This window comes from Podarcis filfolensis, assembly GCF_964270895.1.
Source record: "Podarcis filfolensis genome assembly, chromosome: 2".
NCBI lineage: Eukaryota > Metazoa > Chordata > Lepidosauria > Squamata > Lacertidae > Podarcis > Podarcis filfolensis.
In genome coordinates, this window is record NC_139605.1 from 95,086,380 (window position 1) to 95,112,923 (window position 26,544).

General features: G+C 41.5%; 1 protein-coding gene across 1 annotated transcript in view; it reads left to right on the top strand.

The window, feature by feature from the left end:
• The window catches only part of RNF213 (ring finger protein 213), an 88,907-nt gene extending 62,620 nt beyond the window's left edge, over nt 1-26,287 (top strand). The window contains exons 37-67 of the mRNA XM_083598468.1: nt 196-335; nt 922-1,067; nt 2,023-2,241; nt 2,964-3,145; nt 5,320-5,440; nt 5,766-5,866; nt 7,174-7,356; nt 7,846-8,003; nt 8,091-8,199; nt 8,482-8,596; nt 9,964-10,180; nt 10,664-10,854; nt 11,391-11,513; nt 12,220-12,330; nt 12,537-12,779; nt 14,348-14,429; nt 15,104-15,138; nt 15,380-15,474; nt 15,717-15,876; nt 16,184-16,364; nt 18,332-18,420; nt 20,143-20,394; nt 21,350-21,482; nt 21,906-21,986; nt 22,501-22,681; nt 22,811-23,012; nt 23,141-23,218; nt 23,488-23,685; nt 24,454-24,543; nt 24,659-24,837; nt 24,982-26,287. Of these exons, the coding sequence (XP_083454594.1) occupies nt 196-335; nt 922-1,067; nt 2,023-2,241; nt 2,964-3,145; nt 5,320-5,440; nt 5,766-5,866; nt 7,174-7,356; nt 7,846-8,003; nt 8,091-8,199; nt 8,482-8,596; nt 9,964-10,180; nt 10,664-10,854; nt 11,391-11,513; nt 12,220-12,330; nt 12,537-12,779; nt 14,348-14,429; nt 15,104-15,138; nt 15,380-15,474; nt 15,717-15,876; nt 16,184-16,364; nt 18,332-18,420; nt 20,143-20,394; nt 21,350-21,482; nt 21,906-21,986; nt 22,501-22,681; nt 22,811-23,012; nt 23,141-23,218; nt 23,488-23,685; nt 24,454-24,543; nt 24,659-24,837; nt 24,982-25,135 (4,549 nt within the window). The 3' untranslated portion in view covers nt 25,136-26,287. The remainder of the gene's footprint in view (nt 1-195; nt 336-921; nt 1,068-2,022; nt 2,242-2,963; nt 3,146-5,319; nt 5,441-5,765; nt 5,867-7,173; nt 7,357-7,845; nt 8,004-8,090; nt 8,200-8,481; nt 8,597-9,963; nt 10,181-10,663; nt 10,855-11,390; nt 11,514-12,219; nt 12,331-12,536; nt 12,780-14,347; nt 14,430-15,103; nt 15,139-15,379; nt 15,475-15,716; nt 15,877-16,183; nt 16,365-18,331; nt 18,421-20,142; nt 20,395-21,349; nt 21,483-21,905; nt 21,987-22,500; nt 22,682-22,810; nt 23,013-23,140; nt 23,219-23,487; nt 23,686-24,453; nt 24,544-24,658; nt 24,838-24,981) is intronic.
• The last annotated feature ends 257 nt before the right edge of the window (nt 26,288-26,544 follow it).

Sequence of the window (26,544 nt, forward strand, 5' to 3'; positions counted from 1 at the left end):
TAGCTGCTGTTTTCCTCTCCTTAAAGGAATAATGTTGTGGTTATCAAATGCTTTTTTGAGAGATCAAAACTCAAGGATTGGTAAACATAACTCTTTCCCTGCTTCTTTCTAAGTGCTGAAACAAAACACTGAGCTTCCTGCTTAGTAATGGGATATCTCTAGCTTGCTAACTTAATTTACCTGTGTCTTGCCCAGTTCCCAAACTGAGACTATTCTGGTGCAGAGCTACTTTAAGAAATCACCAGGTGCTGGCAATGAAATGCCCTTCAGCTGGAAGATAAAAGATTATTTGGAAGATCTTTGGATTCAAGCTCAATACATCCCTGGCAATGAAGGTGAGAATCCAGAGGGAACACACAGAATTATCAGTAGGAGGGATCCCGGATTGGCTTGTGTCTCTCCTCATGTGTAGATGAGCTTTCTACACATGCATCTATAACCTGGGAAAACTCTCTCTGACAAACATTTGTGAGGGGAGTATGGGGTTGGTGTGAGAGAATGGCAGTATGTGAGGCTAGCCTCTACAGCTCTGTGGACCCCCTCAACACTTTCATTCATTGAGGGATTATTTGTCCCCTCCCATATGGAAATAGCCAGAAGCAGCTTGTTATGGCTTGAGGGGTCTTGCTAAAAATAATTTGGGGTACTGATGACTACTAAAAACATTGCTAAAATGAGACACAGTTCTGCCCCCTGCTCAAATCTTTGCCCAAACTTGGCATGCCAGGTTTTATATTAAAATAGATAGTTTAGGAGATTTAGCAGGGAATCTTGACCAGCCACTGTAAACAACAAAGCAGTCTCCAGTGTTATGGGAAAATTAAACAGCAACATGCTTTAATAAAGTAGCACTGGTGAGATGCTATAGTAATTAAGATTCTCATATAACTTAAATATTCCCATTCTACTGTTGTCCTACAGACAGATTTGTAAGCATCTTTCAGAAGAAACCACTGGGGCAATATATTGCTGATCTCCCTGAGGAAGAGAGGGAGCACCTTTTTCACTGTTACGTCAGAGACTTCATCCTCCTGACAATGGGCGTTTCTTCTCATAAAGAGCTAAAGGTAAGTACCGCAACACGAGACATCAAGATGCTTAGAACAGTGTGTGTGCCAGTTGTAATGCCCAGGAGTTGTGTGCTGTAGTGTTTGACTGAAACACATACTTCAGCAGCATATGGCTGGCATTTGATTATCACGAAAGTAGATGAATATCACACAGATATGGAATGTGATGGTGATTGCACACATTTGTTTTATCTGAATGAAGAAAATTCCAGACTGCTTGAAAGCTCATGTTATTAGATCTCAACAAGTAGGATTTTGATCCCACTTCCCTGTCCTAGCTGTTTCATGTTCAGTATTCTCTCACTGCATTAGCTCGGGGATCTTGAGGTGTAGCTACTTAAATACGCCTGCACATATAACCTCCTGTCCTGGATTTATCCCTTAGGATGACTTAAAAACATGATTTCGACTTCCAACCCTTGGGGGTGTTTCTTTGGGTTGAAATCATTACAACACTAGAGGGGTTTCTTCCCCTTCACTTTCATTTTACAGTAGCATGGCAAGTAGATCAATGCACAAAATATCCCCTCCTACTTTATTTTGACTCTACCTTCTATCTACTGGAAAATTCCCTACGGTATGACAGCAGCCTAAGCAAGGCATTTGCATCTATGGAATGACAGCAGCCTAAGCAAGGCATTTGCATCTAAGGAGGTTTAATGTCTGTCTTCTGTGTTCAGATGAGTTCGCCAAAAATTAAACTTTGAAATGCGTTTTCAGGTAAACTAGCTCCAAAGTGTACACACCCAACTGCTGTAAACAAAAGTAAGAAAAATTCCTGCAGGTACCTGTGGGGTGAGATACATTTTACCCCAGTAATACAAACATTTGTGATTGAAACAGTTTTCCTGAATGTGTTACAATTCTAAAGATAAAAGTCTCACCTACATAAGAATCTGTAGATATTACCGCACAAGATTTGCTTCCAGTGACATTGTTTTTCAATTTCTAGTTGCTGCAGACAGCTCTCTTATCATGTATGGAGGAAATGAAGGCTGCTTCTTCCAGTGCAGAAGAGAGGGCGCTGCCCTTCCCCTTTATCCATCTTTGTTACCGTCAGTTTAGGAGTCGTCTGCAAAACCTTTCCAGGATTCTTGCTGTGTACCCTGATGTGTCGAATTCTCTCACAGAACATATTGAGAAAGGAGACAGCTTCTTGCATCGCCAAATGGTAGGAATCATATTGGGTGGGTGGTAATATTTTAGTCCTACTAGAAAAGGTGTGTTTTTAAAATGTTAGGGAAAATGATAATATCTTTTAAGGGTGATTGCTAAAAGTCACAAAAGGCTTTAATATTTATGTGTCTTATTTGTTCTTTGATGCTCTGATAATTAGTCTCTTGTGTAAATACGTACAATCAGCACAAACCACAGTCTCCTTACAAGTGCAGGAATTAGATTGATCTATGATAGGGAAAGCTTACAAATGAAGTAGGATTCCAATGAAAATTCCTTACTAAACAAGGTGTAAAAAGTTTAATGTAAATTTAGCAAGTGAGGAATAAAATGCACATCTTAAAAAGAAAGACTAAAGTAATGTGTCTGTTCTGTTTTGCCAAAAACCCAAAAAACACCCCATAACAGAAAACAAAGTGGAAATGTTTTTCACCTTTTCTATTGATATAATCAGAAGGGAAGTCAGCTGTGAACATTGAGACTAATACAGAAGAGTCATGATCTGCTTATTGAGTTAGGAATGTGGATAGTCATAGTTCGGCTTGAGAGCAGGTTCTCACATTTTCCAGATTGGCAGTTGAATTATTTATTCTGCTTAATGAAGGGAGAAGAGTCATAACTTGATTTTTCACACCCGATTTTTTAAAATGAAATAAATGTTACTATTATTTATTGTCCATGTCTGTATTAAAGCCCTGTTCATGCCTGATTGCTTAGGTTCTGGATGTGCTTGCTGCAATTGCTTGCACTGAGATGTTGGAAGAAAAACTGTTGAACTGCAGATCTCAAACGTGGCTGCAGCAGGTGAAGAAGCTTCAAATGCCAATTGAACTTGTGTGTACAGCAAACTACATTCAAAGCAATGGGAGCCGATGTGACCAGCTGCTCCAGGAACTCAGGTAGATCACATGGACCAAACTGGAGGTAGAGGAAGCACTGGAGAGTTGGACTCAGGTGCCATCACCAAAGACAGGCTGCCATCTGCGTTGAGGCAAACAGACTCAGCCACTCTATCCCCTGTAGTTGTGTATACAGTGGTACCTCTGGATATGAACGGGATCCATTCCGGATCCCCGTTTGCATCCTGAAGTAAATGTAACCTGTGCCTGCACGGGTTGCGATTCAGCGCGTGATGTCATTTTGACCGTCTGTGCATGGGCGAGCGGCGAAACCTGGAAGTAATGCATTCTGTTACTTCTGGGTCGCTGCGGAGCGCAACCCGAAAGCACTCAACCTGAAGCGTATTTCACCCGAGGTATGACTGTACTTGCAAACACAATCTTTTTGCTTGGAATGAGCAACATGTGAATGTTCTTGTTTTTACTATGTATTTCATGTTTTTTATCCTGTATTTTTATGCTGTGAACCACCCTGAGATCTTCAGATGAAGGGCGGCATAAAAAGTTAATAAATAATAATAAATAAACTCCCCCGCAAAACAAGGAGTTTATTTGGATTTTATCAGAGGACCTTAAATTAAGTCAACATGGATTTCTGAGGCAGGAAGATGTTTGGGAATGTTAGAGGACAGGACATGCAGAGAAATATTTTATTCAACATTCTGTATCATCTTTCTACTCTGGTTTTCTTAGCTAAATATGAGATGCTAGATATGTTACAGGCGACTGGAAAGAGATCTTTGCTTTCTCTTAAGCCAAGTACAGTGGTACCATGGTTCTCAAACTTAATCTGTTCCGGAAGTCTGTTCCAAAACCAAAGCATTCCAAAACCAAGGTGCGCTTTCCCATGGAAAGTAATGCAAAAGGATTAATCCATTCCAGACTTTTAAAAACAACCCCTAAAACAGCAATTTAACGTGAATTTTACTATCTAACAAGAGCATTTCTGAGTTAGGGTTAGGTTAAGGATTCGAATTAGAATTAGGGTCAGGGTCAGTGTTTTATGTTTTCTTGTGATTTTGATTCATTTCTGGTTGGTTTGCTGGGGAGCACCTGGCTGCCTTCAGGTGGTGCAGTGGCTCTCATATGCAGCTTCCATGCTGTCTCCACCTTCCCTGACCCCAGCAACTATTCAGCCTGGCTGCCTTCAAGTGGTGCAGGGGCCCCCAATCAGTTGCTGCTTGCACAGGAGCTGGATCGGGGCTGCTCAGCTGGGGAGGTGCAAGCTCCATCACACTTTCCATTGAAGGGTTCATGGCTGTACTCCCCTCAAGGGAGAAGTTTAAAGGAGCCCCCACCTCAGCCTCAGAGCCCCTGCACCACCTGAAGGCTGAATAGTTGCTGGGGTCAGGGAAAGTGGAGGCAGATTGCATCTGAGAGCCCCTGCACCACCTGAAGGCAGCCAGGTGCTCCCCAGCTGAGCTGCCCGATCCCACTCCTACTTGTGTGCAAGCAGGAGCAGGGGTGGGATCTCTCAGCTGGGAAGGGAGGCTTCGCACTGCCTATCGGAGCAGCCCTGCTCCCACTTCTACTTGCTGCAAGCAAGAGCAGGCTGGGTGGTGGTGGTGGTGGCGACATCCCTTACCTGCTCGCTTGCCACCCGGCTCAGCCTTCTCTCACTCAGCTCCGGGACTGCTGGAGGAGTGGGTGGTTGTTGTGGCAGTGGCTGCCTGCTCACTTGCCGGAAAATGGAAGTGTGGCACTCAAAATGGAAGTTATACTCAGAACGGAGCATGTTCGGCTTCAAAAAAAAGTTCAAAAACCGGAAAATTCATTTCCAGGTTTGAAGTATTCAGGTTCCAAGTAGTTCAAGAACTAAGCTGTTCGAAAACTGAGGTACCACTGTAAAGACCATTAATTCCCAGTATTAAACCAACAGTTTGGGAGATGACTGGCCAAAGCCTTTTGCTTTCTTTCCTTGATACAATCTTGATACAAGATCTTATTTAAGGAGTTCTAATGGGTAGAACTATGTGAGATTGCCAGCAACCTTGATTAATATTCAAGTTTATGTTTTGATTTCCTGTAATTCCACCTCATCCACCTGCAATTTCTATCCAAGCTCCATCTTCCTCAAAAATGGTCACACGTTTTCTCAAGTTGCTGTTTTTGTGCAAACATTCTTCTGAAGAGCTGGGCAGGTTGTCTAATTCTGGACTTCCTCCTCAACACAGGAGCCAATGGAATAGGATTTTCTCACTGTCCCTCTTCGTGGAACATGTGCTCCTTGGAGTAGAAATGCAGATTCCAGAGGTGAAGAACCTGGTAAAAAAGTTCACCTCGCGCCTTGGAAAAGTAAGAACTCTATTCTCACTTGGTGCAAAGCATCTCTTTATTGTACTAAGGAAGTAAGCAACATCCTTTTAATTTTATTTTTTTAACACAGAGTATCAACATACTCGAAAATTCAAGAAGGCAAATAACATAAAACATGAGAATTGTTGTATTGAAACCAGTATTAAAAGCATTCAACACAAAGACCATAACAGAGCAGTGTTACTGTAGTTAATGTGGTGATAAGTGTTTAGAACCTAGTGGAACAGGATAGTTTTATCTGTATGTTCCTATACTTTTAAGCTTCACTTTTGGAATGTGATACTATTGCTTTTGTTCTTTTTAGTGTTTTCAAGGGGATTCAGACATTAAAACCCATAACACATTCTGTGCAGTCATGGATATCCTATGTCAGTGCAAGGAGGATGCTAGTTCAGTGTTTTGCAGGTAATGCCTTTGGGATGAGCCCATTCCATTTTATGAGAGTGCCTTTTCGGTTCCCCTTGGATCCTGGAACTGGGGGCAGGCTATGTAACCCTGTACTCGTTATGATTAGGAAGGGGAGAGAAATGCCACTACCAAGCCCAAATGACCTCACTAGTGCAAATTCTCAGGCATCCCTGCAAGCCAGTGGTTCAAGTCCCTTCATGCTCACATGCACTCTTGGAACATAGTGCACTAAGGGAAGAAATGAGAGTCCTCTTAACACAGTACTCACATAGCTCCCTGTGCAGGGCTTACAGACCTGCTGTAAGGGAGTGGCTCACCAAACAGGGCAGAGTACATGGGAGAAGGGGCAATATGGCCCCACGCACCTTTTGCATGCCTAGCAAAAAAACCAGTCATGACAGAGGTAAAAGAGCAGGAGTAGTTTCTTAATCGCTCAGCCACAGCAACAGACAGGTGTTGGGTATGTTGTGAGGCATTTGCCTTTTGCTCCCACCCCCAGCTTCAGTGCCCACACATGGATGCCAAGAGGGCAGGGACTGCAGGAGGAGACACTGGGGGAGGAACAGGGGTGTGGGGGGAGCGCACCACGCCCAGCGGCACGATCCCGGTGGTGTGCCATCGTGGCTGCTCCTCCCCCCTGCGCTGGGCGCCACACCCCTACAGACGGCGCATCACGCCCCCGGGACGCACACCACCCCCCTGGGACGCGTGCCAGCCATGCCCCCACCTTCTCTCCACCCCACCCCCCTTCCGAAGCTTGAAACTCTGCCACTGGGAGGAGCTTTAGACAGATGGAACACCAGACATTTTATATTTAAGAGTACAACCCCATGATTGTTTGTATGTTTTGGAACATTCTGTATAGACTGCATGGACCAACCCACCCTTTTGGCTCATTCTTCCCCTTGGCTACTAACATCACACACACCCCATACACACATCTTGCTATTTTGCCCAGTAAGCCGGTTCTGCCTAGTAGCATTCCTGCAAACCTCCCATTCCTCACTTCCTTCCTTCCCACCCTGCTGTAACTGCCTCAGACATGTCAGCAGCAGCACCCATCCCTCTTGTGTGCCTTGAGACCTGCCAACTCATAGTCAAAGGAGCACTTGGTATGTAGGCATCTTGGGTAGGATGCCAGTAACTGCAAAATATATAGGTACTTATGATGACTCAAGAACAGCAATGGAACAGTCAAAGAATTTCATGTAGCTCCTAAGCCTGTTTTCTTGTTGCTGACCTGGGCAGTGAGCTATAATTAAATATACATTAAACCCACATACATGTTTGTATTGTATTCACAGTTATGGTTTGAGGCCATGTCCAATTTGTTTGGAAGATCCTAGGGAGCCAATCCACCTTCCTTGTGATCATGTGTATTGTCATCATTGCATAAAACAATGGCTGGTACCAGGAGAGATGTGCTGTCCATTTTGCAAAGTTGAACTACCAGATGACTATTCTCCCAAAGTATCTGAGGAGATCCGGTAATGCCTTATTGATTGATTGATTGATTGATTGATTGGATTGATTGCATTTATATCCCACAGCAGTTGGTAGTTCTAGTGATAATTTCAGCTTCTGGCCCTTAATTTCTGAGGATTTAATCATTCCCTCTATTATCAATGTTTGTTGGAGTGGGGACGATCTTTGGGTAGCTAAAATGGCATAATTCACACACAACAAGGTGAAATTTACAGGTTTAGGGGAACCCCAAGGTTTGCAAAAGTACATAAAACCTTTAGAAAACTGCCTTAAGGAGCATCCCTTCAAAACATAGCAATGTGTAATGAAATGGTGTATCCTGCAAGAAGGCATGGCTAGTTGGATTGACCCCTAAACTGGACCTTATTTGTAGGTCCAGCTTATAACACTCTGTTGGCCATGCATTTTTAGCATTGCCCACAAACTATGTGATGTAAGTTCTGCAGTCAACTAGATAAGTAATTCTCCCCAATTCTCTTCCACCACCACAGTGTTGCCATTAAAAAAATGACCCGGTTCCGCAAGTGTTGCAACAGTTTTTTCATAGAGCTGGTTTCTACTATGTGCTTCAAAGACAATGAGCCCCCAGAAAAAGCTGTGATCCAAGAGCTGCTGAACCTTCTGTTTGTTCACAAGCCGCCTTTGAAAGGTATATTCATGTGCTCCCAGCAATTTGCCCTACCCTGAACGTATTGACTTCTTCATGTCTCTGTACCATGTTTCATTATTTCTTTAGGTTCAAATAACTACAGTGTGTACACGAAAACTCTATCCCCCTTTAATGATGTGGTGGATAAAACCCCTGTAATCCGTTCTGTGGTGCTAAAGTTGCTTCTAAAATACAGGTAAGGAACTTTTATCTGGGACGTGCAAGTTGGGGGCTATATACCCTGATTCTCCTTCAGTGTTCACCCCATTGATACCTGCTCTGATTTCCTTGATGTCTTAGTGGTCCTCATATGAGTTCAGCTATTACTTTTCTGAAACTCTGAAGGCTCTCCCCCTTAGCCCTGTTGTACAACTTCATCTGAATGCATACTTCTGACAGTGGAGATCTCCTTTCATTTTTAGAATAGAGAAGCATGTGCCTTGTTCATTAATAAGGGGAGGTTTCTCTTTTTCTATAGTTTCAATGATGTGAAAGTCCATGTTCAAAAATATTTATCAGAAGCAGAATCAATATGCAACCTAGACAAAGAAGACAAGACAGTACTGTACACGCTGTTTGCCAGCTGCCTTGAGGTAAGTATATTTTCCCCATAACTTTTCAAGGTACCTCCAGATGTTTTGAACTTCCATCAGCCTCAGCCAGCATGACCCAATTGTCAGGGACAAAGGGAGTTGTCTGAAAGTTTCCAGATTGAGGAAGGTTTCTGTAAGACCTGTGCTGTGCTCCCTGTATACTTTCAGTTTCTTTTTGCTTTGCCATAGTCTCAGGTTATGTGGGTTTTCAGAAACAGAGATGCAGCATCTATAAGGTCAGCTCTGCCTGTATACATGTACAGGAGAGCAATTGATTAGACTAGATTTTTTTGGCTATCTGGTCTAATAAATTGCAGCGGTCCATTGTCTTCTGTGGAAAAATAAGAAGCAGCTACAGTAAGAAAAACAAGTGAACAGGCTGCTGTGCCTCATTGTGACCAAGTGAGTTCTGCTTGAGGAATATTTGGAAATATGTGGCATGCTTCTTAGTACTTAAGGCTCATGTGGCCCTTTCCCTCACTTAAGTGAAACTTGAATAAAGAACAATTAGGAAAACCTTCCCTGCCTAATTAACCATACTGGTTAAAGAAGGGTAAAAGCAAAGCCTCTGAAAGGGAAGCCATTCCTCAGAGCCTTCAATATGGGCATGACAAAATCAAATAATTATGTCCTCCCAGCCAAGGTTTCAAATGCCTCTGCAAGTTCTGCCTTCTGAAGTGGATGACTAGGGTCACTTAAGATTCTCCCTACAATACTAAGTGTTATGTACTGAAGTTCTCACCCTGGGCCATCAGGGGGGATACTGTAGATAGTTTTCACTCAGGTCCACATATGCAAATAAGGAATTGAAAGTGACGTTCAATGATTGGATAGTTACAGAAAGTTGTTACTGTTGCGTTGTAGTGGAGCTCTATATAAGCAGGCTGGCTGAACCCTTCAGTTCAGTTCTGTTCTGGGTCTGTGAATAAACAAGAGCAGTTTGAAGAATCACTGTGTCGTCTGATATGTTCACCCACAACTTAACACTAAAGGCTTATCCACACCTCCATTTGCCACTTTCCTCAGGGAAAACCCACAGTTATCGTTGAATCAGAACCAACAGCAACTGGGTTTTCTGCAGATTGCTGTTTGTTCAGATTTAGCGCCAAAGAGCTGGTTTTCCATGGCAAGGCAAAGACAGAACCTCTCGGATTTGTGCCTACAAAGCATGGGACAAACAGAAAGCTGTTTGGACCTGTACTTTCTAGGCATGGGACAACGGGAAATGTGGAAAAGCCCTGAGCACTTTATTTTCTAGCAGTGTCAATGCACACAGTAATAAGAAATGCTTCGTTCAATAGATTTAACAAAGATTGGTATGTTGAGCAATGGTGAGCAATAACTGGAAAACATGTTTCATTTTTCAGGATTCTATGTGTGAGAAATTGGGAGCCTCCTCAGAGAAAAGCAAGGCAAACTGCCTGAGAGAAGATGGACGCTTCCTAACAAACTACATAAAGCAAAGCAGGAGCAGCCATGAAACCTCTCAAAAAGTCACCATTGAGTACTTGCAGGGAGTGGCCCACACCCGCCTGTGTATGGATAGGGCTGCACAGCTGCTCTTTGAACTTCATGGAACTTCAGGCAAGTGGGATTCTGTTAAACTGGAATAAAATATGTACCAAATAAGTGGTGTATGAAAGAGTTCCTGCTGCTAGAATGGGTTTATCCTTTGTGTCCATATTTAACAGAAAAACGAAATACTGGTTCTGTGCTTCTATAGTTGTCTTTTTCCTACCAGTAGATTTGTGCTCTCTTTTGAATGCAAAGCTTTGTATGATATTTGCTGTTCTCAGTGCTTCTGAAAATGTTGGGTCAAGGTAAAGGACCCCTGGATGTTTGAGTCCAGTCAAAGACGACTATGGGGTGCAGCGCTCTTCTCTGCTTTCAGGCCAAGGGAGTCACCGTTTGTCTGCAGACAGCTTTACGGGTCATGTAGCCAGCATGACTAAACCGCTTCTGGCGCAACGGAGCACCGTGATGGAAGCCAGAGCGCACAGAAACATGTTGGGTATTAATAGCTTAGCATAATTCGGAAGCATTTTCCTTTTTCCTTTCTCTCTCCAGCTAGTACTCAAGAAACAGAGAAGCAACACTACCTGCAAAAAGTGAAGCAGTTCTGCAATCAGATTCAAAATGACTGGTACCGAGTTTACCTTATCCGCACACTTACTAAACAACATGGGATGGAGTTCACACGGAGACTTTCTAATGAATCCGAGTTTAACTGGATATTTCCAGCAGAAATCATTCAACAGGTAGTACAGCTCTATCTTGAGCACTCACCATCTTATTAATTCTTGGGCAGTAGTTTGGATAAAGTAGAAATGGTCAAATGGTGTGGATGTTAAGGGGGATTCATTTTTTTAAACGAATGTGTTTTGCTTAGGCTGAAAATGTGATGACTTGCCCAGAGAGGGTAGTGATTAAATGGAATCAAGGTATGACAAGGGCATCTTTCAGAGATGCTTTTAAGTATAGTGAATCCTGCTTTGTACCAAAGAGTTCATACTGAATGACCCATGGATCCTATCATAGTGATATGATATTCATACAATTTGCTTTGATGTTTGCATATTTCTTATCTATGGTTTATTAGGGTTTTTACACATTGCTATAATAGAACAGCAGAGTCCCTTTCCCTCCTCTCAGCTTTCTTCCACCCCCCAACCTCATGCCCTCTTTTATTTTTTTTAAGCAACAGTGTTTTCATGTCTGATATTCAGTTGTATCACATGCTATATATACAGTGTTTAGGCTTTAAACAACTGACTTTTTGTGCTCTGTGCCTCAGAAATCTCAGTCCAGTCAGATTGATCAGTTCCTGGTACATGGCAAGAACTATAAAGTGGTGCGTGATGCTTTGGGAAAAGCAGTGATAGAATGCCAGGCGGATGGCATTGCAGCAGCCTTGAAGGTACAGCTATTTAATTCTGGCCAAAACAGCTCTTCCATATTGACCTAAAGAGGACTGTCTCTGATTTTGTAGCATTTAGGATTTCATGTGCTTCTGGTGATTTTCCATTCCTTCCTTCCTTCTAGTTCTGGGCTGTATTAAAGTGGCTTTCGTGCTTATCTTTAAATTGTCCCAAGCTGTATTCTGATACTCTCTCCTAGGGCTTATCAGATTGCAAACCCTTATTGCATTGACTGGAATGTTAAGGCTAGCATATAGGATCTAAGCTTCAGTGTACTGCATGTCATATTAGAAACATTGACTCTACTATAAAATCATTATTAGTGGCTGATTTCTTCACAGTGCCATTTCATAGTGTGCTTTTATATATTGTGTTCCATATTGGGGTGGGGCTACCTACAGGGAGAAATTTGGCAAACTGAAATATGTTTGCTATAGCTGATAGGACCTTATTGACTACCAAATTGGAAGTGTCAGGAAACCTTTTACAAAAGGTGTGTCTTTTGTTTCCTTTTTGGCCACACGTATATCTTCTATAGATATATTTAACCAGCGCACTTTAAAAAATATTTGTGATCTGGTACTTTTTTTGTTTTCTGCAATGCCCAGCACTAATATCCATGACTGCTGCTAGCTAAAGATGTAAGTTTTACTCTTGGTAATCTCTCTTTCTTGCCCTCTTCTTCTCTCCACATTCTGATTTCAGGAAAGTAATGGCTCCAAGTCTTCCCAGGCTGTTCATTTTCTCTTGGCTGTCTTCAGAGAGTTCACATCTCTGTATGGATGCAAGGACCCAAGTCTTCATCCGAAGCAGGAGGTAAATGCATTTGCCTTGGTGCCAATTTGCATGTTGCCTTGTGCACAAGTGCTGCTTTCTTAGGAGAGAGGAAGATTTTGGATATCAATTATAGAACTGAGCAAAGGCTGTCGTTTCCCTCAACTTTCATTTGAAAATCGATTGAAGTGAATCTAGTTGACAAATCTCACCTTACTTTTTGAAAAATAATTTCCTTCTTATTTCAGCAACGTGATGTTATCAAGGAGTTCATGCGGAGCTCCAACGTTCTTCCTTCTCCAGAGCTGGAGAGATTTGCAGAATCTCAAATGGATAACCATCCCCCCTCACTGGCACTGAGCCCCCAAGATTCCAGCCACAAGAGGGTAGTGATTGAAATGGCAGTTCACACTGCTGCTGTCTTGCTGTCTGGCCAGAATCGAATCCTTGAACCTCTAAGGAATCTGGCATTCTCACCTCATACCATGCAGGTAAAGAAGTGAATCTTCCATTTTCCTTTGCAATTCCCATCAGTTCCTGAACTCATTACTGCTTTACTTGCATTTCCCATTGTGTTATTTTGGAGGAACTGATGGTATGCAATGAGGTAACATTTCTAGATACCCTAAATGAATGTGCCTTAGAACAGTTGGCCATGAATCTTGAGCGGCGTTCTGGACCTGATGCAAGATGTAGGTGTTGTGGGAGATTGACCATAGGCCTATTAAACTAAGCATGCATATAAATGGCCAATAGCCAAGATGAGCCAACGCAGTCACATTTGATTTCAAAAGAGGAAATTTCACCAAAATGAGGAGATTGGTTAAAAAAAATAGGCTGAAAGGCAAAGTGATTTCAACTCACTCCAAAATGCTTGGGAGTTAGAAGCTCAACTGGAGTATATACTGCATATCAGGAAAGGTACTATAAGGTAAGGTAAAAAGGTAAAGGACCCCTGGACAGTTAGGTCCAGTCAAATTTGATTATGAGGTGCAGTGCTCATCTCCACTTTTCAGGCTGAGGGGGTCGGCATTTGTCTGCAGACAGCTTTTCTAGGTGATTTGGCCAGCATGACTAAACTGTTTCTGGCACACAGAACACCATGACGAGTGCCAGGGTGCATGGAAACACCATTTACCTTCCCGCCACAACAGTACCTATTTATCTTCTCACGTTGGTATGCTTTCGAACTGTTAGGTTGGCAGGAGCTGGGACAGGAGCTCACCCCATCACGTGGAGTCGAACTGCCAATGTTATCAGCGTGAATAACAAGCAAATAAGCAATTAAGAGGCAAGAAGCTGTCTTTTAAAAAAAAAGGAAGGCTTGTTCAAATGAAGAGAACAAAAAGGAACACAAACATTGGCAAAAGAAAGTGCAAACAAGCAGACAGTAAAAGATGCTAAAAGAATTAAAGGAGCACATTGATAAAAACATTAAGATTGCATTCATGTGGCAGTTTATTGTACTTTCACAATGTTTCCCTAACTGTTAAATTCCACATTATATTTAAGTTTGCAGATTACATAAAAGCCACTTCTGGAATACAGTTCGTTGCCTCCCTCGTCCTGTTTAAAAGAGCATTAGATAAATTCATAGAGGACAAATCCATCAACAAGCCATTTCTGTGGTTTACCTCCACTGTCAGATACAGTATTCCTTTTAACAGCTGCTGCTGGGAATCTCAGGTCGGCAGAGTGCAGCTGTTCTCATGCCCAGTTTGCAGACTTCCCACAGACATCTTTTTGGTCACTGTAAGAACAGGATGCTGGACTAGATGGACCACTGGCTGGATCTTAAGTACTTATGTTTCTGTTGGTGGCCAGCATGTTTTAGTGGTAGCCAACATTGGCTAGAGATGATGAGAGGTGCATTTCAGCAACATCTGGAGGGCACAACATTGGCTACTCCTGTTGTAGTATCTCAGATGTGTCCTCCTTGGTTACTTGAGCAAATGAGTGAGCTGTTAACAAGTCCTCTGAATCAATTTGGTCGTAGTCATAAGAAAATATTCCATTGTATGTTGTAGTAATATTGCTTTGATTCACCCTCTCTCTGCAGAAAGCTTTTCTTCCAACAATGCCTGAAGACATAGTTGCTCAAGCTAGGGAGTGTCTGAAAACAGAAAGCTTAACCTGGTATAGTAAGTATCATGTTCAGCCTTGGGAGTGAGCTGGAGAGAGCTATTTTTCCAGAGGTGTTTTCCAGAAAGTGAAAATTAAGGAACATGAAATCTTGCTGCTTCCAGATATCATATTCTTTAGTCAAATTATACTGTACTAGCCCATCTATCTTATAAATAACATATCATTCCATACTATGGAAGGGATTGGGGAGTCAAGTTCAGAGGGATGGAAGAACCAACCAACCAACCAACCTACCAGCAAATGCATTTCAAGTAATATATTTTGATTACTTGCCTCAGACCACATAATGTACAATTGTGTTATGAGCAATTATAAAGACATTGGGTTTTATATACCAATCCAATAGGCTCTTTACTTGTCATGCCCATCCTAGGTTTCAGCTTTAGCTGCTATCTGCATGGATATATAAAATATGAGAGAAAACAGAGAGAGGATACGTCAGCTAGGTTTCAAGTTTTTTTAGCAACTGTCCTCAGGCAGAGTGTAAATAATAAAATGGAGGAAGAGAAGGAGGGAGTGGGAGCTATCTGTAAATTGGGGTATGGTTTTAAGTTATCCAACAACACATGGAGGGTAAGGGAAGACTGCCAGAGTGTAGCTTAGAGTGGCTCTGTGTTCCATTCACTGTACCATTATGCTGACTCTACTTTCCCCTCCCTCCTCAAATTAGCATGTCGAAATGGCCACCCCTGCGTTATTGGAGAGGTAAGAGCTTTCACTAATTATGTCCTTGATCAAGTTTATCACCTTAACTGCCATTTGTGCTGTATTTTGTCTGTATTTGGTTTCTCTTTGCATTATATCCTGCTGGGAGTTTTCACAGTTGCTTACACACTTGGAGAAGGGGAGACATATCTTGACCATGGGTCAGTTGGACTTCATGATAAGCAGAGCCAAATAGGTTGAGCTACTTTGGTTGTAATGTTTGCTCTTGTCTTTCTTCCAGTGTGGTCTTCCTATGGAAACTGTTCGATGTGTTGATTGTAATGAGCCAATCGGAGGTGACAACCACAAGGCATTGCCAGGATTTCACAAAACTTTGTAGGTTTTTATTTCCAACTCTTGGAATTCTGATTAAATTATTGATTAATAAGTTTTCAATTAGTGTTATTTGCAGACCATGCCAGTATGTCCCTATAAGCTGAATCCTTGCCTTTTGTAACCTTAGATCGATCATCCCATGAGATAGCAATTACTGGCTCACACTGTCTGCAAATCATAGATCTTAAATCTCTTTTTTTTTGTAGCAAGCATGCACTTTCACTATGCATTATTCCATTCAGGACTGAGCACGATAGGACACAAACAGGCCATGTTCTTGGAGACCCTGAAAAAAGGGGAGGCAATATAGCCTCTGAGACGGAGATGTCACCAGCTGTCTTAATTTTGATTCGCTTGCTCACTCATTTGGCATTACTTCTGGGAGCCACAGAAAATCCTCAGGTATTTTTAAAAGAAAACTATTGCCATACAATTCTACAGGATATGCATTGCTGGGAGGGAGCTGATGAAGACTTATTCAGAACTGAGTTACTTGAAAAATCAAGTCTCCTCGGATTATGTCAGAGGAGATCATAGCAGATGCTAGTTCCCACAATTGCAGCCAAGAGTCTTTACTATAAAGATATGCAAAGATCACTTAATGGATTTGTGCAAAAACTCAGGTTTTGTTTGACTGGTACTCTGCATGCCTTGCTTACACACTTGCTTACACATTGATTGCTCTGAATATTGCATTCTGTTGTTGAAGTCCCTACTACAGATCATAAAGCCACCAGTTCAGGATCCAGTGAGCTTTCTCATGCAGCATATTCATAAGGACTTGGAGCAACTGAAGAATACTCTTGGGAAGAGTGCTGATGAAACCACCATTGTTGTCCATCTCATTCTTTGTAGCCTTCTCAAGGAGCCTCACCAACAGACAGGCCAATGTAAGGAGAGCAGCTTGCATCATGTGGCTGCTTACATAAATCAGTGATAAAACCCGCAGGATAGACTTCGGCATTGTATTTCAAAGGTGGTAGTGGCAGCAGCACACAGCTTTCTAAAATGGCCCAGTTTGCGTTATTTATTGTTCTGTATTTTGTTGCAAAAGTCCCTTTCAGAGCTATGTAGGGTTGAATTGCAATATTGATTATGATAAAGCAAAGAATTATAGGATGTAGTAGTAATGAATGGTCATATAGATACATTGCTTTTAAAAGCGCCTTGTTTTTAAGACTCTATTGTAGGAAGTGCTGCAAATAATCTTAAATGACTGCCCACTTTGCATAGTTGCCCCATCCTAAATTCAGTATGATCACATCTTGTGCAGGGGTTACGTTCTGGGGATGGTGTGTATATGCAAAAAGTGTGTACTTGAACCACTCCCATGCGACCATCCTTAGCTTCTGGAGCAGGCATGCTGAGTGCTCGTTACCCCTTTTAAGCTCTCTGTCTTGCTCTCTGGGCTCTGGGATTATCATCATCATCATTATCATCATGTTGCTCTCTTGTGGAGGAGGCACACGAAGAAGGGCCTCAGATAATGATAGCAGGATCCAGCTCAATTTGTATGGCGAGAGGCAGTCACTGAGGTAATGCAGTCCTTTAAGGCTTTATAGGTCAAAACCAGCACTTTGAATTGAGCCCGGAAACTAACTGACAGCCAGTGCAGTTGGACCAGGATCAGTGTAATATGCTCAAACTGTCTTGCCCTGGTGAGCAACCTGGCTGCCGAATTCTGCAGCAGCTGAAGTTTCCAAACCATCTTCAGAGGCAGCCCTACGTATAATATGTTGCAGTAATCAACCTTGAGGTTGCCAGAGCATAGAGTACAGAAGTTATCTGGTGGAATGCTCTGTCACAAGAGACTAGGGCCCTGCGGGACTTGACATCTTTCCGCAGGGCCTGCAAGACAGAGCTGTTCCACCAGGCCTTTGGCCAGGGCACAGCCTGACTCCCTCCTTTGGCAATCTTCACAGAACTCTAGCCCAGTGGTTGCCATCAATTTGATTTGAATTAATTTTATAATGAAATGATTTTAGAATGTTGTATTATTTTATTGTTGTTAGCCGCCCTGAGCCTGGCTTCGGCTAGGGAGGGCGGGATATAAATAAAATTTATTATTATTATTATGCTGTCCCTGTCCAGATAGGGGCACAGCTGGGCCACCTGCCAAAGTTGAAGGGAGGCACTCCATTACCACTGAGGCCACCTGAGCCTCAGGCGACAGCAAAGGATCCAGAAGTACCCCCAAGCTACATATCCACACTTTCAGAGGGAGTGTAACCCCAACAAGAGCAGGCAACTTCCCATCCATCTGGTCTAGGGAACAGCCCACTAACAGTGCCTCAGTCTTAATCTGGATTGAGCTTCAGTTTGTTGGCTCGTATTCAGTCTGTTACCAAGGCAACTCAATGGTCCAGCTCATCCACTGCCACACTTGCACATGTAAAGGAGTAGAGGTGTGGCATCAGCATGTTGCTGACAATATACTCCAAACCTCTGAATAACCCCACTCAGTGGTTTCATGTAGATGTTAAAAACCAAAAAGGACAAAATTGAACCCTGAGGAACCCCACATTGAAGGCTCTACTTCCCTCCCCTCATGAGATCTCAGAGGCCATGCAACTTCCTGTCAGATCTCATGAGAGCATCTTAAAAGCTTGCACAAGAGCATCCCAGAGCCTGGTCAGCAAGGCAGAGAGCTTAAAAGCTCTTTCAGGTCCAGGAAAACCAAGCACAAAAGGAGCTTTTAAGATCTCCACCTTGCGTGTACTTAATTTGCACAAATTCAACTGGCTGGCTTTCAGCTGTACAAGGTTGAAATCACACAAGTTTTGCATGAAGGTACAATTGTACTGTAACTTCATGCTGGGAGAGAGGGGAATGACATGCAATAAATGTTCTTTTGCAGGGAGATCTGACAGTCTACTCTCTACGAAGCAGTACAGAAATGATTGGGAAGGAATTGTTGCTCAAAATGTTGTTCTTCCAGAACTAAAGGTAAATAAAATTAAGTGCATCACTAACAGTACACTGATTTAATTATTGATCAATGGATCATATGTATTCCATTGCTAAGCCATGTAACAGGTATATAATGATATATGCCTATGACTACAGTGAAACACTGAACATGTATTTTACCTGTTTATTCGGAAGCATATCTGAATATGTAGACAAGAAATATTGTGAGTGCTGAGTGTGATATGATTTGGACCTACATATCAAGGGAGACAATAAAATTCAGCCAATGAAGTGCAAATAGGCATAATCTTTCGGAAAAGATTACCATGCATGTTAGCAACATGAGAACCTCATTTTAAAATAATCTAATTTAACGAAAATATGCAAGACAAATGTAAGTGAAACAATATGCCCCTACTATTAGTTGCACATGTAAAATTCCATGGCAATATTGTCCTTGGCATATAAATCTTCTCCTGCCATGTTCCCCTTAAATTTCAAAATAGGGATCAAGGAGCTGTAAAGACCATTCCCCACCCCCAAGATCTAATAATGAGCAGCCACTAACATTAAGCCTCCCCCTCTTAAAATCTGTTCCTCATATGTGTACTTTTAGGGAGAAATATTTCTCCAAATATTGTCATATATACATCCCCCAAGATAGATGCCCCAGTTGTAGTTTTGATTTTCAGGGCTCTTCTGCCCTCTGAGACCAAGCTATGTGTTGGAGAGCATAATCTACTCTCAAGGTGATTTTGATACCTCTTTCATGGCACTCATCCATTGGCTCTGCCATTAATAAATTACTTTAACATGAGCACATGGCTAAGGACTTCAGATATACTTCCAATAACACGTATCTCTGTATTCTTCCTTGCCTTCTTAAATGCCTTTCAAATGGAAGCTAGATTAGTGAATGCTAACACAGTTGCCAAACATAATTGCAGGTTATGGAACTGGGTACTAAATCTCCAACCTAGCCAGTATTCCGTTTACTGGCAAACATATTTTGGTGACTTTTAGAGAGTTGTATTGGTGGAGATTGACAAGGGCTCTCTCAAATCCTTCTGGGGAGAAAGGTCAGAACTTTTCATTGCTCCAGTAGAATCAGAAATGACACCACTTCATCTTAGGACGGAGCTCGCCTGATTGGTTCAAGTAGGTCCTGCTTGTATATTTCTAAATAAATGAAACACAAAATTTCCCGTATTACCTCCTTGGAGAAATCAGGCATTTTTAACAATTGAGCAATACCTTTGTTGGGACCAACCAAAATGTCACAAAAGTGTGACAAGCTTTTGTGTTCTCCACAAAAATGATGAAGGGTTCTGGAGAACTGTTGACATTTTGGTGGGTCTCAAGAAAGGTATTGTTTAACTGTTGATTTTGGAATATATTCATAGTTAATGTTCTTCCAAGTGGACATCTGTAAATTGGAAGTTCTTTCGCCTTCAGAAATTCCACTATCACATAAAGAAGACCATTATTATTATAACACCAAGTTTTACTTGTGCTATTCTGTTCTTTTTCATGGTATGCCTGGGAGGGGGTACATTAACAATGTTTCATTTTGCTATTTGCTTATTGCATATATATCTCAGGAATGCTCAGTGAACTACCATATTTGTTTACTCAAGAATATTTGTAAAACACAAAACCCTATTTATTAGAATGCCTGACATGGTGGGAGGCTTTTGTTTTCTTTTTAAGAAAGAGGCCACATCTTATATTGACTCGCTTTCTTTTACACCCATGCAGTTTCTGGATAAAACACTTCTGGATGTGAATCAACAGATCAGTGAAGATAAGACAATGGCTTCCAACTTAATAGCAAAAATTATATATGGTGACCCTGCAACCTTCCTGTCTGAACTACCCAGCAACAGCACTGTACACTGTTCCAGGATGTGGAGCTGCAGGAAAAGGATTTCAGTTGAGCACATGGAGCATGTTGTCCAGCAGAAAGATGGCAAGGAAACGGTGCCCATCTTGTGGAAGTTCTTGCAAAAGGTGAGCATGTCCAGTTCTTTATCAGTGGCCCTGGCATGGGATATATGAGTCAGAAACCATAGTGCAGGCACTGAAGTGCAGGCTGCTTTTCATAATGAATATGAGCTAACTTCATAAATAAAGGGAATAATACAATACACAGTCTTGCATCTTTCTTTCACTTTGATCTTAAGAACAGATGTTCTCCTGTCAACTACTTGTCAAAAGCTGATAAACTTCAAACAATGCAGGTGGTTTGACCTTTTTAAAATCATAGATAATTAATCTGTACTATTATTCTCACTCAAATACTATTTTTACCTGTTCACTTGAAGATTAATCATCATTCTTAGTCTGGAGGCTCCTTAATGAGCACATTCTCCAAAGGTTTAACTAGCTAAATGATACATAAAAATAGGATTCTGGGGAGTTAGGAAAGGACTTGTATGGTACTGCACTATTACCTAATCAAAACTTCTCATAGTTTATTTACAACTAATGAGTAGAAAAAAATAATATGAGGGGGAGAAAGGTTGTCAAATTTTAATACACAGCCCTCAGATAAAAATGAATCCTTTCAAAAATTAATGTGATTTTGATCAATCCCGATTTCACCATTAAAATATAAATCACAATGGGGAAATTGATTAATTTGACAACCCTTGAGCATTCTTTTTGCTCAGTATAAAAGCTTCTATTTCACTTAACACTACTACTAACTAAAGTTTGTGTAAAATGTTCTATATATGTTCTTCAATACTTATTACATTAAGAAAATGTATGGCCTGTTCCATAACATATCTTGGAAATGCCTTTTCAAATTCAGCAAACTTCATACTTATCAAGTGGAAATGTAATCCTATTAAAAAACTGGCAGAAAGTAGAAAAAGTAATTCAATAAGTGTAGAGGAGGAGGTTTAATTCAGGTATCTTCAACCTTTTCAGTCTGACTTGCCTTACTCTGCTTCATTTCTAGGAAGCTGAATTGAAGCTGGTGAAGTTTTTGCCAGAAATTCTGGCCCTGCAGAAAGACTTGGTGAAGAGGTTCCAGAACATTTCTGAGCTGGAATACCAAACAATTAGAGATTTCCTCAACAAGGCTTCACCAGGTGAGACTGCCATGCCATAGATCAAGTTAGCAAAGCATAAATAGCATTAAGGCAAGTGATTCACACCAAGTTTTAAACTTACAAAACAGCCCCAATGACAGGAGAGTTTGTTAACTTGTGTACAGTATATCTATCACTCCATACCCATTGCATGCCTAAAGGAGAAAGTCAAATGGATTCCTGGGGGAAACCATCACTTTTCTGATTTTGGACATACTGTGTACAGTCAAAGTACATGATATAGGCATAATGGACACAATAGAAGTACAATTAAGGATGCTGAACTAGATGACCCCCTCCAGCAGGGCTGCTTTTAGATTCTAATTCTTTGTAACAGATCTAACTGCGCTTGAGGCACTCTTAGAAAGAGCTGCAGAACTTCACAATCTTGACTTGCAGTTTGTTTCCTTATGCTTTCTGCAGAATTCAAGAATATTATGAAAAACAGAGTGAATACATTTATGGATGTATGGAACAAGCTGAGATTATCCTTGGAAACCCACGGTAAATTGCCAGTTTACATTGTTAAATTTAATGTACTAAATGCATTCTGTTAGACTGGGAAATATGTTGGGGAAATGTGCATAATTTTTATACAGACTTTTGCTTATAAAACTTCAAAAATGTAAATAGAAACAGAGTACATTGAACTTTTATCCGCCCCTATCACCCAGATGAAGATCTGGTCTTATTTATTCATGGCAGGCCAAACTTTCCCTTTTATTTTTTAACTTTGAAAGAAACTCTCTAGCCTTATCTGTTGAGGTCTAAATAAACAATTCCTTCTAGTATTCTCTTCCTTTGCAATACTCATTTCCCTTTAACATAGAGATTAATTGGTAGGATGTAACATGATCCATTTGTTCATCCAGAATGCCTAAGACTTGCTTCTGGCTTTCAGAAGGCCAGTCAACAAATGATGATTTTTTAAAAAGCCAGAAATGATCAAAAAGAAAAGGGGAGCATCCACCAGTGGTCTGAGCTTGTTGCTCACTGATGTTTCCTTCCTCCGCTGCAGGTGAAATTAAACTTCCCAAAGGTTATTGTGATACTGACTTAACCCTGGACAGTGAGTTTGAGATCCTTTTGCCTCGCCGACATGGCCTAGGCCTTTGTTCCACTGCCTTGGCTAGTTATCTCATTGGCCTACACAATGACTTTGTCTATGCCATAGAAGGATATACAACAGATGCCATAAGGTATGCCTGTGTATGCATCTGCTAGAATCCACACTTCTTCTTGCAATGTGACAGATAGCCTTATCTGTTGCTAAATCAGCAGCAGAGCAAGATTTCTCATTCTTGTGCTCTCCCTCCCCTTCTAAACAGATACTCTGTTAGCCCTTCTGAAGTGACAGATCTACATGTGATCGCTTACGATGTGGAGAGGGACTTGATCCCATTGATCCTGTCCAACTGCCAATATAGCATGAAGAAAGGAGGGGAGGCCCTCCAGGAATTTGATCTGGAAAAAATTGAGCAGCAACTTGCTAGTAGATTCCTTCAGGGGAAGCCCTTAATCACATTGAAAGTATGTATAAAAGGATCGTGATGCTGCCACATAGCTTTCTTGGTGCCTGTAAGATCCATCTCTCATCCCAGAGAACGTTATTGCAAAGCTCTGCTCACTGGCATATTTTCTGCTTTCTTCCCTAACAGGGCATACCAACCCTGGTGTACAGACATGAGCAAAATTATGAGCATCTCTTCAAGGATATCAACAGTAAGCTGAGCCAGGTAAGCTTCTGAGATGAGCTTCATGGTAAAGAGATAAGGGAGACGCTGGATTTGAAGCTGTGTCATCCTGATCCTAGTCCAACACTATACTATATTTGCTCTCTGGAGACTGAACGTGAAGTTATGACAGCCTATGCTGCATTTGGCTATATTTTATAATTGTTTCATATCCTGTAGGATTGCCTGCATTGCATGCTCATCTTTTCTTTAAAGCAAAAGGAAGCAGTGATGAATATATTCTGGTGGATTTTTGTTCCCTTGAATTACAGATTTCTCTTCCAAATTCCACAACTGGCATGATCAGTGGGAAGTTGCTATCCTACAGTGACATCTGTGAAGCGCTGTCTGTCACCGAAATAACCTTAGGATTCCTGGCCAAGGCTGGAGGAGACTCAAAGATGACTTTGACTGAATATGTTGAAGATATCCTGCAAATGGGCAGTCAGACAAATGACCACGTGCTGAAGGTGAGTGCAGGGGATCAGGGCCTTAACCTGTCTCTATGGGGTGAGGGTAAACCAGGCTAGAGTAAAATAATAAATATCACTTGCCCCCAGTTCAAGGAAGGCAGCTACCTTTCTCCCTGACCCATATTCTTCATAATTTATCTTTGCTCCTCAGGTAGGAGTGACTGCAGGCACATGTTCTCAGGTAGCCCTTTGCAGTCCCCTAGAACAGCTTAGTGCAGCCAGTGTTGAGACACATTTAATTAAAAGAGGCTTACAGTATGGCAAGAGTTGGGAATATGCCCAGCCCTTCTTGACATTCTTAGAAGAATGCGTGCTGGGGATGGTAATGAGCAATGGTCAACTTTCAGCGCGAGTTCTGCATTCAGTCCCTACTCTTGCACAAGTGATGCAGGAGAGTGCACGGCAAGTGATGAGATTTATTTTTTTGAATTGTTCTTGTTACTTAGTTGATTTTTTTCTCTCATCAAGATTGCTTCAGTTACCTGGTTCTTGCCAGTCTCCCTGCTTATAGTTACGGCGGGTTAGTTGTATTAGTCTGCTACAGTGGAAAAATGCATAAAATCAAGTGCCCTATGTCAGCCTAAAGACTAATGTACTGAATTTGTAAATCAGGTGCCACATAACTTGTTTTTGCTCAAGTTCTTATATATGGGTTCTTTTAAGCTTCCCCATCCCAGTTCTAAATTTGTCTTTCATAGCTTTTATAAAAATAGTTCTGACTTGTAACTCTCTTTCAAAAAACAGATGTTTGTGTGTTTCTTTCAGGCACTGAGCCAGTGTCACCTCGAGCACACCATTGCACTGTGGCAGCTCCTTTCGTGCTATAAATCTGAACAGCTGCTTCATCTGAAAAGGGTAGGAAGGACAAAGTGGGGGAAAGTGTGTGATAACTTGATGATTCATTTCTCTGTTTCCCCCTCTGCTCCTAACAGTGCTGTTGTGTCTCTCTTCCTTACCATCTTCCTTTCAGGATCCCTTCGCAGAGGTTGGTGCAGCCTATAAAGATGAGCTCACTGCAGAGAACACAGAACTCTTCAATGCCTTCCTTATGCAGGCTGGGCTGGGGTCCTTCCTCCAAGAGTTGCACGAAATGATCATCCTGAAGCTCAAACATCCCAAAGCTCAGGAGGTGTTCAATCCCACGTGGAGGTAAGAGCCTGTCAAGCCCAATCTTTGCATATTTTCTTCATCACCTGAATGTAGCTCTTTTTGTGCTCGTGAACAGTGCCATGTACTGCAGAATAGCTGATTATACTTGTTCTCACTCCCTCTTTTTCACTCTCTATTTCCCAGCCTTAAGGACACACTTGTTCCATACCTCGAAACGAAAGGGAGCAACATATTAGAAGAACTAGAGGATACATTCCCAGAAGAGATCCCGCTCTCCCAGTGTATCGCTGCCTGGAAAGTGGCTGCCGCTCTGAAACGAGAACGAAGACTTGGTTAATGCAGCAGCATCAATGCCAGACAGTGCATCCTATCTTCTTGCCCAACCAACTTTTTAAAAAAAATTACTGAAGAACAAAGTGCTGGATTTTTAGGTCTTGCTTTCCTTGCACTGAGCAAAAAAAACCCCCCCTAAAAAAACTTTTTAAAAAAAGCACTAAAGGAGATCCTAACTGAAAGTGTAATTGCACAATATTAGGAATAATTACTGCTTCAGAAGCTGAAGGAAACACCTACCCTCCCTACAACTAACTATACATTTTCCCCATATAAAATGCAAGTTAGTGATTCAATCACATTCAAATAAAGGGGTAGAAAAAATAGGATTCAATAGCCAGAACTAGATGTGTAGTGTCACAGGCCGCTGGGTCAGAGGCAATGAACTAATCCTCCTTCTCTCAGGTATTTTACTCTGTGCAATGGTGTTCACACTTTGGCAAGAAATGAATTAGCAACGGCTGAAGTACACTGATGGGTGTGAAGCTGATTTCAGAGATGATGCATCAAACAGTAGTTTTTTATAAGCATTTTATAAAGAAGTACAGGATACATATTTTGGGTAGCATGTGAACACATTAGAAGCCCAGCACTGAATGAGTGTGAACACAGCCCTAAGTTATGTCAGTGCTTAGTCAAGGAAATAGTTTCAGGTAGCTGCCTTAAAAGCAATTCAGTTAAAAAGCACACACTCAGGTGTGACCTAAGTTGCCTTTAGCCTATCCCCCCTCTTTTGCCCTTATGAAAGAACTTTTATTTCTGTTGGATAAAAACATAGATATTAATTGGTATTTTTGAACATGCATGCAAAAAAAAAAAAGGTGTATCTGATTTTCACTGCACTAAATTAGGATTGTGTTTAATATGACATTTGAACTGAGTGATTGAGCTGTGAATCTGATGTGAAGACAACAAACCTCACACTTCTTCTACACATCGTTAATGAGTAAGCAATACTCATGGTCTGCTTCAGAGTTGTGCTTACACAATACATTGGCTAAAGTGATGTCATTAGCAGTGGTCGTCCAATTCATTGTGCTAACAGAGCAGTAGACTTGGAATCCTACTATGGATGAGCCCATGGTCAGTTTTCACCAATGTATAAGAGCTCTATTGCTGCTCACTCCATTTAATAAACCAAATGTTTGCTACAAAAGGCGTCCATTGCATTAACAATGACTTGTATTTATGCGCTATAGTAGGGAAATGCTGGATTATTTAAATTCTGGTTGAGAAAATAGTCTTTAAACCAAACTATTTGGGGATGGGGGTTGAATTGTTTCAACCATAAATGAGCTCAATTCAATAGATGCAGGCACCCTTACCCAGTCCTGCAGAAAATTGTTTCTTGATACAGAAGTATGTACACCAGGGGTCAGCAAACTTTTTCAGCAGGGGGGCGGTCCACTGTCC